This window comes from Amblyomma americanum, chromosome 4, assembly GCF_052857255.1.
Source record: "Amblyomma americanum isolate KBUSLIRL-KWMA chromosome 4, ASM5285725v1, whole genome shotgun sequence".
NCBI lineage: Eukaryota > Metazoa > Arthropoda > Arachnida > Ixodida > Ixodidae > Amblyomma > Amblyomma americanum.
In genome coordinates, this window is record NC_135500.1 from 131,355,688 (window position 1) to 131,370,983 (window position 15,296).

The window sequence follows — 15,296 nt, forward strand, 5'->3', positions numbered from 1 at the left end:
ATGTATAGCACGTTGTGGAGAAAGCGAGCGAAACGGTGTCAACCAAAATCAACACAATTCGAATCGCAAAAGATCAGAAGCTGCCATGCGCTCCCAGTGTTCCTAATTTCTTAAAAGGAGGAGGAGGAGGAGGAGGAGGAGGAGGAGGAGGAGGAGGAGGAGGAGGAGGAGGAGGAGGAGGAGGTGGAGGAGGAAAGGCAGAAAGGTTAACGGGAAGAGCAACCGGTTTGCTACCTTGCATGGGAGGGAAGGGGTAAGGGGAGGAAAAAAATAAACGAGAAAAGAGAGTAGCAGGAAATTGAAGTCACTATGCAAAGTCAGCAGGCGTTCGGTTCTTTCTTAATCGGTGAACATCATTGACTTTGAAGCGGCGACAATATGAGCAAGCACAACAGTAGTAGCAGTAGTAGGATTAGCAGAAGCAATGGCAATAGTAGTAGCAGTATAGCAGCCACAGCATAGCAATAAGGCAGCATATCAGTATATAATTCTAGGAGTGTGAAGGAGTACACTATATATAGGTATTGTAGTATAGCAGTATAGCAGCAGCAGTAGGAGTAGACAGAAGTGCACCAAAATCCGGTTCATTTCTCCAGCATTTACTGGAGGCAGGAAAGCGGAAAAACTGGTGAAAACGCATCATGCTCGCTAACTTGTCGGAAGGGCCAACAATATCCCCAGGGATAGCTGCTGCGAAATCCGCCTTCTGTTATTCTGTGCTTTCACGCTCCTACCCTTCCGTCCCTAATTTCCTCTTTTTGTATTTATTCGCACTGAGCTTTATTTTGTTACATTTTGAGCATGTCCTCGTCCAGGCTCCTCTTCTTATTCGCGGACATTTCTATGGTGTTTGTCCTCGCTGTTTACAATGGAGGCTTAACACCGCAATATGTTTATGTGTGGAGTCAGTGGAGGACGTCATTAGTCGCCAAATGCCTTCTTTGTGAAGCTTTATGCAGTTCTGCAGTTTCATGTGGCCAGCAATCAGTCACAGAGCATTGAATGTAATATTTCTTATATGACCATTATTTACTGGGAGGCATGCGACCCTGCTAGACTTCGGTGTTTAGGTTAGAATTGTTCAGATCCATTTACGATATCAAATATCTCACTTTTTTTACTGCAAAAAAATGCTGAGGATCACAGAAATGCAAGGAAAGATCAAATTCCTGTGCGCAAAGCAGCACGTGTAACTTGGGAGCTGATCAGACATTAGGGTTAGTAAAAGAGGACTAGTTTTCGTCGACTTTAAAGACCTTAGCTGACGCCCTTTCCAGAATGAACAAATGTACGATGTTGGTGAGTACACTAGGGCTCTGTTACATTGCCGTGTTCGAAGAAAAAGCTCGTATTGCCAGAGGCAACGTATTCGCTGAGATTGTTTGCGAAAAGTTGGAATGCATTAAATTATACTCTTTTTCAGGTGTATGCAGGAATGAGCATTGTATACAAAGTTTGTTTTTAACAAAGCTAACGTAGTACATTCTTGTTTCCAATTCCGGATTTTGCTCGCAAACTCTAGCGCGCAAGCTATTTGAGAAAGCACGAACACGCGGAAGGTTCTTAGGGCGAAAAAGGCTCAGCTTACCGAGCGGGAATGCAAGGACGATAGACGCCGCTCCCACGACGAATGCAGCGAAGATACGCGAAGGCCAGAAGAGGCTGTGGCTATGGGGACGAAGGCAAGCCGGAGCTGAGAAGCTGGCACCAACGAAACCAGTGTAGACTTCCATGGTAGGTATTTTTTGTCCTCGCAGCTCAGTTCTGAGATATTCCGGGAGCACGGTGGAGGAGCTCAGCTTGCGTACCGTAGGGCACAGAAGTGCTTCTTGTGAAAGGTAGCCTGGAAAAATGAATAATGCAAAACTACAGGTTTGCACAGATGAAAAAAGGGATTCCTATTAGAATGTTAAAAACACATAGAATGATGTCACGCAAAAAAAGAATGGTTACAAAGGTGTTAACTCTAAAATGATGACAAAATATTGACGCAAATCTGGAAGAAAATGTGAGCAATTATTTAACTTTGCGTGAGATAAAACAATGCCCTCTTTGGGTGGACATTTTTCGACAGCAAAAGGTACAAACTCGTACTAGTCGTTGCGTTCGAATTTCTATGCACTCTCAGCTACCTAGCATATGATTATTAAAAAAATTGCTTCTCTCTAAATTTTGCTGTGAACCCTTCGCAAATTTGCTGCTGCCTTCACGTACCTCTGGATTTGCGCTATGCGAGATAATTTTCCTGAGTAGATTCTGGCCCGAAATCAGTTTTAATGAATTTATTCAGTGTGCACTAGGATGTGTAAGGGTAAGAGAGTAAAAAAAAAACTATTGAAAGAATGAGTAGAGGGGTGGTCAGTAGGTGATTTCCAGACCATGCAGGTTTCGGACCACATAGGACCATTCAACGGTTTTTACTTCTGTGTCTCGGTCGTCGCTGGCTTTTGCTGAAAGCCATGCGTCAGGTGAAGGAGCTGTCATGAGATCTGGGTATGGAGGAAGCACTTTAGAGTCCCAGATCATGTGATCTAAAGTAGCTTAGCTGCCTAGAGGCTTCTGTTGTGAAGGAAAGGTTTTTGACTAAATTCCTCATCATTAATTTATTCACTATTTTTAACATTCGTTCCCAATAGGTCCGCATTGATTAACACCAAACTGCAGACACCTTCCGTCGTCATCATCATAAACCTGACTACGTCCACTGCAGTATAAAGGCCTCTCTCATATCTCTCAAATTAACCATGCCCTGTGCCAGCTGGGGCCATCCTATCCCCACAGACTTCTTAATATCGTCCGGCCACATAACTTTCTCCCGCCCCCTGCTACCCTTTCTTTCCTTTGGAATCCAGTCTGTTACCGCTAAACTTCCGCTAAATAGTAACGACCTTCCTTTGCAACGAGAAAACTCGGCGGGGAGCAGTGCTATTGAAAGAAATATGATAATATTCATACCATCATGCCATTCATCGCGATGCTTTCAACGACTACTGGGTGTATGTAAAACCGCCTGGCTTGTGCACAGATACGGGCAGTACTACGAGGTCTTTTTTTTTAAAAGCAAGTTTAACCACGCTCTATTTTCTTGCTCTCCTAATGCCTCAGTACCGATCACAGTGAGGGGCCGGACCCTTTGAGCCTCCTCACCCTGGAATACCTGTACTGTCTCTCACAGTCGACTGGCCAAGGAACTTCGAAGTAGACGATGGAGCTGCCAAAGGGCCACCATAGTTTAGGCAAGCTGGGGTTGAACTACGGCTAGTGCAGTGAATGCCGCATTCAGTTAAGAATCGAGGTTCTCTTTGGCCACGAAATCTGGCCGCACATTGGCAGGTCACAAGGCTGGGACAAAGTTCTCCAAGTGAACTCGTCATCCGAGATGTTGATTTCAACCTTTTCTCGTGTTCTATATCTCTCCTTCCAGACGGTGGGCCATTCAGAAACCAATAATTTGGTGCGAGTTCCTCCACTTTCTCAGGATTCTTCGCCAGAGGATCGTTTTCAGCAGCGGCCATCAAAAAGAGGCCGATGGAAAGGTAGAACTGACGCATTGAATATTCAAGCTCGCAAGTCCTCTTCCAGGCTGCCTGCGCGAGTTCACTCCTGTCTCTCAGAGGCTCTCGGTCCCTGAATATTCTAAAGCTCTGGATATAGCACACTCGCTTCGCCTTCTCTGGCGCTTTTGTGAAGGCATGCGTTATTCATCGACGTCCCGATCTCGGGGCGGCCAGAGCGCGCTCGTTCCATAGGAGCTGCTTCATATTCATTGTCGCTTCAAGCCGGGGTCAAAAGGCTTTATCGTCACACTTCAATCGATACTCGCCCGGTGCGCAAATTTCAGGCAGCACGCGCTTCCTAATCTATTGCGTGTGCCTGCTTCAGTGCGAGTGCGTTGCCTTTTCATTACACAATTACCTTGCATTAGATTGGATTAACGCCCACGGGTTACATATTCGCTGGATGTTTCCTAGTACGCACAATAATTTGTTTTTAAATGAAAGAACAACGCGCGTTGGAAGAGCGTTAAAATCAAGTACCAGGCGAGGAACACGCTACATACCGCTAAGGAACAAACTGCCTTGTGCATATTTAAGAGTAAAAGTGCCAGGGTACGTTGCGCAACGATAAATATAAGGCAAATTTTGAGGCTACTCGATGCTTAAAGCAATAAAAAGCGAAAGATGGCTAGAAATTGAATTAGTCTTGTTTAAAATTGCGCTTAATTTCCAAGAAGACCACAGCAGGCGCTCGTGGTCGTTGGCGCTCGTGCCTAAAGGCAAAAACGCGCGCGCACGAGGAATGCAAGGTGAAGGGAAAATGTTTGAGCTGACTTATACGTCTTCAGTGAATGACCCAGCTCCATGCAGGCGAAGCATCAAAATGTATTGACAGCAACAGCTCATCTGATCCCACTTTTGTATTTTCTTTTTCTTTTTTGCAGCAAGAGAAAATAAAAAGTTTGCTAAAGCCCTCCGCTCTGTCACGGCGAGGGGCGAGATCTTCGAGCCCATTGTAAATGACGAATGAGCGAGCTTATGGCGCTAAGCAAAAGGGGTGCATGCAGACCCGGTCGGAACACGTACCCTCAATTAGAATTCACCGAAGCGGATCCGCCGCTGAGCTTGGGGCCACAATTAAAATATGCGCGGTCACACTGCAAGCCGGGCGCAAGCGCGGAAATCGCCTTCTATCTAGCGAGTAAATACTCAGTGGGCACGTAAGCGACGTGCGTGGTATTACTCTTAGGGTGGCGTTAAAGACTTAGCCGGTCCTTAATAAGGGAAGGAATTAAAATACCAGCATACAAGCCATAGGAGTGAAGAGGAGCGTTATACGAAAATGTCTCAAGCAAGTTTTCATTAAAAAAATAATGTAGCTCCCATATGTTTTTTTTGAAGAAGGAAGGCCTGCAGAAAATTTTTGTGCAGATATATCCAGCTTATACATCTCAAATATGAATGCATTATCAAAAAAGTAGAGGGTGCGGGAGAAACTTGTTACAGTTACAGTGCCGCTTTAGTAGAAAACCGTGTTTGCTTATTTTAAGGTGGCAATAATATTTTAACCCCATAGGGATAAGGGTGAACTTCACTGGAGAGCGCGATGCCGTAGTTGACGTTCGTGAGTCAAGAAAATCAGGGCTGGTTGAGAGAGTCGTGAACGCCGTGGCGCGGGCAATTCAAACACACCACAACGAAAGAAAGAAAAATGGTAGAGCCGGCACTCGAACTACCTCTTGTGTGGTGCCCGGTTCCACTACACCTCGACCACTTAAGATCGTTCGTCCTGCTCTACTTGGTTAATAGGAGGCCTTGAGAGTCTTGTGGTAAATGAATACCATGAAAAAAAGAAATAAATGCCAAAAAATGAATACCATTAAAAGAAAATAAATCAAGCAGAGTGATATGCAAAGACGACCTCAGGTAGCTGAAGCGACTACTAACGCTTTCAAGTTATACCCTTAAGGCGAAGCTTAATTGTCACTAGAATTCGGGGCTTCACGTCTGCTTTCCGTTACTTTTATTCATTGATTAATGTCTATCTCTTATAAATGGTGGCTTCTTTGTAATTTTGCGTGTCTGTTTTCTTGGACATCACCAACTAGCGCCAGCTGTTGAGCGCTAAACAGTGCAGTGAAATACTGCACGAACATGTTCAACTTGATGATCCGTTCTTCCTTCAGGCTGGAGATTGTGACTTGAAAAATTCTTCCAGCGCCAGCGACCTTTAGTCTTGACGGCGACAGGAAATCAAGGTTGTACCTAATGTCCGAATTCCCCGCGAAATAGATGGATGAATAAGTCGGTGGGTAGCTCAAGCCACCTAGCCGTGATACTCAGCGCCATGCAGCGCATGGTAGGAGCCGTACAAAATACAAGTTTTTGTCGCGATTTTGTGTTCTTATAATAGCGGTAATTAAGTACCGCTCTTGTTTCAAGAAATCTTAATAATGTACAAAGGAGTACTCAAGCTTCCATTTCATGAACGTATTTATATTGTAACGTTGTATTGGTAGAGTGGTGAGCTGGGCGAGTCGGCACACGATTGCAGAAAGAAAACCAGTGCAAAAGACTGAGACACAGAACAGGAACACAGGACGACGCTGGACTATGGACTGCATTAATTTCAGAAACGATCACTTTTATACCCTTCAGTATCAAACCACGCTTGCGCACACATGACAGATTTACAAGAAAAGGCAGATTGCAGCATCACTGACAACCATCAGGACAGCAATCATTGTGCGACACGTTACGTTAAGCAGTTCAAAAATCTAATTTCTTTATCTAATAGACTAACCCTGAAAGGACCACAGATGAGACACGATAGCGGTGAGAGTTCGTCTGTGTACGCTTCCTATAGAGAACTGTACTATTGGCGCATGCTGCTGCTTTATTTTAGCAACCATCCGATAGCTTTAATTAAGCAGACCTTACACTGGTGACAGATTGACTAAGCGATTTACTTATTGCGTTAAGAGGGTGTCTGGTTTACAGCATGAGTATTCTTTGCGGAATATGTCTTTATTTTTTTCCTTCCTGCCTACGCAGTGATCACCCGACCGAGCTTTGCTCATGGGCACTGCCGGCAGAGTATAATGCTGCAAATTTTCAAATACTAATTTGCATTTCATAGCTACCATTGAGTAGGAGAGCGGACAAATGTACGCATCAGATTTCTTTCGAGGAAATGTGGGCTCGTAAAGCACTAAACCTCATCATGCAGTACCGTTCTGTGTTGCACATGTAGCGTGCCATTTTGTTAGACTTGTACCGTGTATACCGTGAAAGACTGCCATGGGTTTTTGGTTTTTAGTTCGAGTAGCAACACTTTCACGATTGCCCTTAAATATCAAAAACGTTCGAATCGTATAAAATGTGAAACATGCTCTAAAGCTCGTAAGCTTGTACATTATAGTCAGCAGTGAGCAACGTCTCCAGGAAGGCTTGCTTAGCAAGTGTATGCACCCGCATGCAGGCAGATGGTTGCTGTTGTTGATGGCGCCAATACTAACGCTCTCCTCGGCAAATACGTTTACTGCTAGCGCAATTTTGTTTCGTGAAATTCCACAGCAAAGAAATAACAAACTGACAGACGATTTCTACAGTCGGTAATGCGCCGTTAGAGCACTGCTATTCACACGCCACCTGCCATCGCTAGCAGGTGGCGTGTTACGCTGCTAGCCAACATTAGGGATCATCTCGTGGCAGCCACCTTCCGGCTGTCCGCTCCTCCGATTTCAAAGCGCAGGTGGCGTTTCGCTTCCCTACTTCCTGCCACCTGTCAGGTGGCCTCTTACACCGTCTACAGTGACGCGTAGTTACATGTGGCGTGTTAATCTGCTAGCAACCCTGCTGAAACTTCCCGTCGCAGCACCGTACAGGTGGCATTTCGCTCTGCTCTTTCTATAACCAGTTAGCCGACTACGCCGACGCGGAGTGCAGGAACAGGCGCCTAATAGCTGCGATCTAAAACACCAGACGTTCATTCTTGTAGTGATGCGAATTTCAGTAGCCTCTTGGGTGTTTCAAAATTGTGTTGCTGTTTGAAGTGTTTGTGAGTGTTGTGTTTGTCCTTCGCCTGCCTCTCTCTTCTCCTCGCTTTCCTAGTTAATGTTGCACAAGACCTACAGTTAGATAAACCGGATGTCCAACTTCGCACACAGTGGCGCTAACTACGCTCTGAGTTCACCGAATGGAATAGATACCAAGCGCATCTAGTAAGAAAAGCACCACAAGTTGGGCGCTGCATGCAATCACAAAGGTGTAAGCGTGCGGAGAAAGTAAGGGTACCTCATAATTCTCTTTCTCACCCAACGCAAAAGGTAAAAGCAATGGCTGAGCTGCACTTAGCTTTTCTACTCGAGATAGATTGCACATTTTCCAGCCCACATATTCCACATGGCTTTAACCCGCGAGTATCACAGCGCTGTATACGGCAGTCGCATTGTCCTGCATTCCCTCAGGACAGACAACAAGCCTGAAGCACTTTTCTTATGCGGGGTTAACAACGTTAAGCTTATTCGAAGCAGCCTTCAAGCTCTGAAAGACCCGGTCACTCCGGTACAACTGCATGCACTAAAAAGTGCTGGCGCATCTTTCTTCTTGACCTGCAGCACTCGGTTATCTAGCTTACTGCTGATCAGAGCTAAATATACCAGCCTTAAACGAGGTATTTTCAAAAAAGTTTCTGATGCAAAGGAAGCACGTTAAAAATGAGGGGAGATGCTTTCACTCCTACTTACCAAAATTTGAAGTTTAACTCTTGCAGGATGCCTCAGATGGCTCGGTGCGGTGGTCTGCAGCACAAGTGAAGTTGAGCACGTCTGTCGCTTTGCGGGCTTTCAGTCGCAGGTGGCGCGCACAAGTTTCGTCTTTTTTCATTGAATTCACTTCACTCTGAACCGTTGAAGTGGCTGTGCAGTATCGCCTGTCGACGGCTCCCCACTTATATTTTGAGAGTCTGACAGCTAATCAAATCACAAGTGCCCAGGCCGGACAAAGTGAACAAGGCTGTTATAAAGAGCTTAACAGGCACAGAAAAGGGACACGCCTTGCGCAGTCCGTAACGTAGAACATCTTGTCGAGGAGACAGGAGTGTTAAACTTTGCTGTCACTATAAACACAGCCAGAGCCTTCACTTGCCTGAAGTGATTTTCGTGCAGTGCTTCTTACGTTCCAAAGGTCAACCGCCCGTCTTCTTTGAAGCTGCCAAAAATGCCAAAAACACTGCCAACTGTAGAAATGGACTAGTGCTCAGTGCTTTGACAAATGATAGCTTTTTCTGGGCTGGGTGACTCCCCAAATGCCGCGCGATTTCACCGTAAAAGCCTACAGTCCGAACTTACGTGAAAAAAGCTGACCTCAGGATACATCACGGCAGCAGCGTAGGCAGCGAACTTGGGGAAGATTTCAAGAGTAGATGACTTTCTCGGGCTTGGTAACTTCGCGCAATGCGCCCGGTGCGGCAGCTTCGGTCCGCGGCTGGCGAATGCGCGTGTGCGGTGGGAATCGAAGAGCCTCTGTCGCCGCCGCTCCAGAGCTCCAGGTTCCGTCACGGGGAGACCAGGGGGCGCCACTGACCCGATCGCGTGCTCGCGCCCAAGCGCGCCCTCAACCCGCGTTCATCTTTCTCTCTCTCTCTCTCTCTCTGCGCTGCTGTTAGCGTGTGTGCGACGAGAGCACTGCCCGACTATAGCCTCTTTGACTTCACGGCGCTTTCATTTTGCTTTAGATCGCTCATTCACGTTGGCCACTTTGCACGAGTTTTGCGGCAATGTTCTTTTTGCTCGATACGCATTTAATTGTTCAGCCGCGCATTCTTTTCGCGTGCTTGGCCTCGGCGGGCGCCGAGCGGGTTCCGTGTTTCCTTCTGAAGGGAGATTGCTGCTTAAAAGCAATCAAACAAAAAGTAAAATTCAGAACGATAGCTGACATCTGGAATGCACGAACTCGCGATTTTTAAAGTTCAGAAATTAGCGGAACCGCCGCAAGAGTTAAAATGGTTCATAATTCTGGTATTTAACTAGCAAGAGACCAAGAGAGCTAGGAGAGAGGTGTGCGAGTCAGAATTCTAGTTCTTGAAACCGTAAAAATACAGAGAAAAATCTGGAATGTAGATGCGTCGCGTCAAGCAAGAACGCAGCATTGGCGAGAAGTCAAGCTACGAAGGTACGTTGCGTCTTCAAACGAAGGTATTCGCAAACTACTTCTGCACATGATACTGCAAGTTTAATCATCAAAGTTTGAAACATCGAGTCAAAAGCAGGAAGTCAATTCCTATGAACATACATTTTTATAGACTAACCAATCTAATTGCCTATACAAATCAAAGCTGATCTACCTCAGTGAGTTGTTGTTTTGGCTGATCTATGCTACTGGATCTCTTTACATTCGAATGACCGATACTATTTAGGTAGACTTTCCGGTCTAGTGCATCAACGCCGCTTGAATGGTATGCACTATCCAGGCCAAATTCTCCAGAACTTGAGACTGATGATATTGGCTTATAGGTACGAAGTGCGCAATTGTTCAGGTAATTTCACTAGCACACGTTACAGAGGCAAAGCCCTAGTTTCGTCTCCGCAAGTTTTATCTGCAACCAATGGTTGCGAACAAAGCTACATGCTTTTGATATCAATCGCGTGTCCTGGACACTATTGTCCCTGACAGTATTGCTTTGCCATTGTACGCGATTGCCTTACAGACAAAACACGCTTTACAGGACTTGAAAGAAATGAGCCGCGTTTCAAAACTACCATATTCCCTGTCTCATGATTTATTTCATATTAATGCTCTATCTTCAACTACAATGCCGGCATCGCGAAACTCTATTTAAACTAGAAAAGCAATCAACAGTTCTTCTTGTAAAGCGAACAAGTGCCCGTGATAGCTGCTCTACAACCCTGGCACAACTGATACCTAGACGACTACGGTTAAACTAATTCACTAAGGTGGCAGACGGGGCCTGTTGGTGATTCATAATGGAAATGTACAGGGCAAATACAGACAAGGACACAAGAAAAAATGACATGTAACACACGAGCGCTGACTTGCAACAGGTTTATTTCGAAATGCGGACCAGTATTTATAGCAAACCACGCAATCATCACGCATGCGCAGTAGGAGTCAAATGTTGTCTCATTGTCGTTGCTTTATTGGTTATAAAGACCTTGCTAGCTATGGATATTGTGCAAATCCTAATCATTTCAGAGCGCAAATGAGAACTATACGCAAATTTGCCAATGACGTACACCCTTGCCTAAGGCGTGGAATGAACAGCTTTCGACGTTTCAAGGCCGAGACATCATCCCACAAATCCACGTACTTGGAAACACTGTTTTAAAGTAAAGTGTTTGGTTTCGTGCATATTATGGCAGAACGCATTTTGTTTATTGGATCTGCGTAGTTAGAATACAGGAGTCAAATGCAGAGCAGTCCGACTTGCCTGTTCAATTTTCAGCTTAACGTTCACCATTTTCTTAATTGGCATATTAGGCATTACTTGGCCGCCATTGCCCCCAACGATATCAACAATAGGATAGCAATAGGAAAAGCAGCCGACCCTACGCATTCTGAAGCTAGTGGGTAGTATTTGAGAATGCACGTAATACAATGTGCTAAGAAGACATTAACATTACGATATTAAAGTTGTTAGGAACGTCTGTCATAGAGTCGGAAAAAAAACAGAATACTTATCCTACCTTCCGGGTCAGAACGAAATTTTACGATGAATAATCATAAGATTGTTTTCATCTGAAATTTTCATACATTCTTATTTACACAACGGTGGATTTTACAAGTCTTTTTTCAACTGATGTAGCGTGCGGGTATAAGGTAGCCGCGGCTCGCACAGGGCAAGGTTTATTCTAGATGGAGGAGAGGCCTTTGCCCTGAACATGGTGGTGTCAGGCTAATGATGATAATGGTGATGACACTAGCCATATCATTTCTCTGCTTCACTGCGCTCTTTTCATCTGCTTTACAAAATGCTTTACCGATGTGTGCGGCTATATTATCCCATCAGATAGTTACGCCGGTGTGGAAGTTAAGATAACTGGCTTGTCAGGCTAGTTTGGCCACCTGTTAGAATGAGCATGGCTATGTAAAGTTAAAGATTTTTTTAGCAGCTGCCGCCACAGGGTTTAATAAAAGGAGACTGAGTATTTATCTGGCTATGACAGCTACTGATTCTGAGTTGCACTGGGAACAGCTGTCGGGCTATTTGGTATAGCATTATTTTAGCAGAGGATAGCAGCACGACAAAAGAGCACAGAAAGATATGAAGACAAACAAGCGCTTGTTTGTCTTCCTGTCTTTCTGTGAAGTGTCCTCGTGCTGCTATGCACTGCTGAAAACGGTGCACATATATACACTGTTGCAACGCTAAACGCGCACCCCAAAATGCTACTCTCGGCTAAACCATCCGCTTATTCGCGCTGTAGTTGGACGCAGAGATGGCATACGACAGCCCTAGTTTTTCAATACTAAGTCTCGATTATTTATTTTTCTGATTTGATCAGAAATATTTATAATCATCTGCAGCATTGTCGACACATCACAAAAAAGCTTCCGCACAGTCCGCTTTTAGCGTTGCACAGTCAGTAGATGTGTCACTTTACCAGTGCAGCATAACCACACCAAAAAAGCAGGTAGATCCATCCTATGCGAATAACCGAAGAAGCCACGAAATGTTCACACAACATGTACAATGATTGGGACAGAGGACTACGGGATTTCTTCTATTGGGAGGGGGGGGGGGGGAGGGAGGGAGGGAGGTTGGATTAAGTAAGTGATTGGGAGGCCGAGGGAGGGGTTGTACATGATTTAAATAAGTTCAATATAATAAGGGTAAAACCATGATAACACGGCGTGTGCTATTTCGTGTCTGCTTTTGCAACCATCTATATCTCCGCGAAGAGAAAAACAACAAAAATACTGCCTCGCTTCTCGGCTCGTGCGCATACCCCAGCCTAACGTTGACTGACGCAACGATTAGTAGTGCTTCTAATCCTCGAATGAGCGTCGGCAGTAGCTAATATCGCAGAGTTGCGTACCCCTCTTCCTCCTCCCCACCACCGCTGCCTGCCTGCCTGCCATCCATGCGGCAACACCGCTATGGTGCAGCTCCCGGTGAAATCCTCGACAGCGTGTAATTAGGGTGGTGCTGCGGTAAAGAAAAAGAAAATAAAGATGAGAACACCCAAACGCCATTAGGGCGTTCAGAGAATATTTCCGACAGGGCGGCAGTGCATTGGCAGCACCCTTTCCACGCTGTTTCCACATGCAGATTTCTTCCACGGCAGCTCGCACTACCTGTCACCAGCTGCGCAATATTGACAAGAAAGAAAACAAATAGTACAGAAAATGGCTCTTTCCTGCTTATTTAAGCACGCTCCGAACCCATCACGTCGTACTCAGGTGAGCTTAACCACGGGCCCCTTGTAATAAATGTGAATACCAGGAAATCGCAAAAGAAAAATCGTCTACGGCGCAGCAATATGCGTTGAATCCGGCGTGGCAGCCGCGTTCTGGCCCACACTTGTTAGCCGCCTTCCCCCTCTCACACTCCCTCGCTACCCGCCACTGCGCTCACCCACTTGCCAATACGAGCACACGCGCTCGCGCACAAACTGGGCCCGCCTTTCCTGTGGTCTGGGCCCTGCGAGGAAGCGAGCGCGAGGCATGTCGCCTCCGTTGGCTGCCAGCCAGCAATCAATCGCAGCTGCCTCGTTCAGTTTTGACGCTGCGGCGTGGAACACGGCCCTCACTAGGTGCTGCCTGCTGCACACAGGGCACTGGCGGGTGCCCCGAAACAAGGGCGGAGGCACGGACGCCGGAGGTTTTGCTGCAGCTCAGCGTGTCCGCGTCGATGAAGAAACTTTGTTTAGTTTGATCCAGTGCCTGAAAGCTTGCCTGCTTTAGTGTTTTGATGACAACTTGCTTTAGAGCGCCACACTGTCAGTCCTCAGGCACAACGATGCACTCCGTCGTCGCTGCTTGTCTGCAAGGTACATTTTTAGCACAAAAATGTATTCCAGAGCAGACGCATCATATTTTTTTCAGAACCGCTTCTTTGTCCGCACTACACAGCACCTAAATAACAATCCAGCGCAATGTTGGCTTGGATAACAAGATCGTTCAAGCCATTATAAGCGTTCATTGCATGTTCAATGTAATACCTATATACGAAGTCTATGGTAAATATCGATCGACCGACCGACCGACCGACCGACCAATCAATCAATCAATCAATCAATCAATCAATCAATCAATCAATCAATCAATCAATCAATCAATCAATCAATCAATCAATCGCCTAATAAATTAATCACTCAAGCTTTCTCCCGACCGATCGATCAATCAATCTTTCGGAGAAAAATTATGATTGTTTTTCTCAACCGGAAATGTTCGGCACATACAGTGTACAACAGCTACACCCAGATTGAGTGCATAGAATGCGAGGCAAAAGATTCAGAGCTCATGTTAACAATGAGCCTTTCTCTCCACCGCGTTTTCTGGACTGCTTTAATTGTGGGGGCCTCCGCACTGTTAGCTATGTTTGCCGTGCTATTTTTCCTGTAATTTGACGGCAACTGCCCATAGATACGGCAAAATAGAGCTCTTTTATGAATGCGTCACTCGCCGCCACTGCACGAATCTTCCAGTGACGGCGCGTTGCGTACTTCGCTTTTACGCGTTTATCTGGCCTATAAAAGTGTTGTTTTTTGTTAAAAAACGCATATTTCCTATCAGGTGAACTTAACCTTCCCGTCTAGCCAGACTTGGTATTCCCATTTAGTATCCCTTAATGCTTATGGTTCTACCGCTGAACAGGGTTATATATTGCACGTTGTGGTGCGCCAAGAAGGACATTTATGCCCATGAAGAGCCGCCTCAAATTCCGATTTTCTTGCCTAGACATAAAGACAGAAAGGAGGTGCGTATATGTGACATTTAAAACTGCACTCATGAAAAACGTAATCACCTTGCTTTGATGCTCTCAGCCGCCACCAAAACGATTGATTTACGAAAAAAAATCAATACTGACAGAAAGAGAGGGACAAATCAGTATCTGGGCAGATAAGCTAAAGGCTGAAAAAAAAGGAAGTAACAAAGTGAGCGCGAGGTGAACAATAAGTCAGCCCACTCAGCATGATCAGCCCTGTCCCGCGTGACAGACACGCTCAAGCGTCAAAAACTTCCCTATAAACGCAAAGCCCGGCTTTGGTTTGTATAACCGACAGCGCCAGAACACTCCCCACAGGGGATGCTTCATGGCTCCCGGGTGTTCGCTTTCTTGTCGGGACAAAAGGTCACTGCCCAACAATGCACGGATTCTCAAGCGCCCACGACAGCGCCTCAAGGGTCGACTAGAGCACGCTCCTCATCAAAAGGAAGAGAAATAAAAAAAACCTATGCGTGGGCATAGAACGCGAACGATAGCACTCTTTACCGTCGCTGTGGCCTTTGTAGGCTGGGTTTTGTGCATGCGCCTGAGGTGTCCCGATTCAGCGACCACCCCAGTACAAAGCGATCCCTTGGCGCGCATACATCGGAAGCGCGATTGCCGTTCTTCTCGTCCCGTTCCGTTCCCCGAGGCAAATCTGTGCGGCTTGTGATCAGCGGACTGGTGTGTGTGATGAAGCAAACATCTCGGGTTTGCCGGCGCTCCGTTGCGTTCGATCTTTCTTACCCCTATCTCTACTGCCGGACTGATTGTCCTTTGCGAAGCTGCACTGCCTACTCTCTCTCGCTATAGATGAAACAAGAACGAGAAATCAGCAGTGACAGGTG

At 46.0% G+C, this 15,296-nt stretch overlaps 1 protein-coding gene across 1 annotated transcript in view; it reads right to left on the bottom strand.

The window, feature by feature from the left end:
* The window catches only part of LOC144130372 (cell adhesion molecule Dscam1-like), a 196,001-nt gene extending 186,977 nt beyond the window's left edge, over positions 1-9,024 (bottom strand). The window contains exons 1-2 of the mRNA XM_077664298.1: positions 8,246-9,024; positions 1,589-1,843 (exon numbers count right to left, since the gene is read on the bottom strand). Of these exons, the coding sequence (XP_077520424.1) occupies positions 1,589-1,733 (145 nt within the window). The 5' untranslated portion in view covers positions 1,734-1,843; positions 8,246-9,024. The remainder of the gene's footprint in view (positions 1-1,588; positions 1,844-8,245) is intronic.
* Between the last annotated feature and the right edge of the window lie 6,272 nt (positions 9,025-15,296).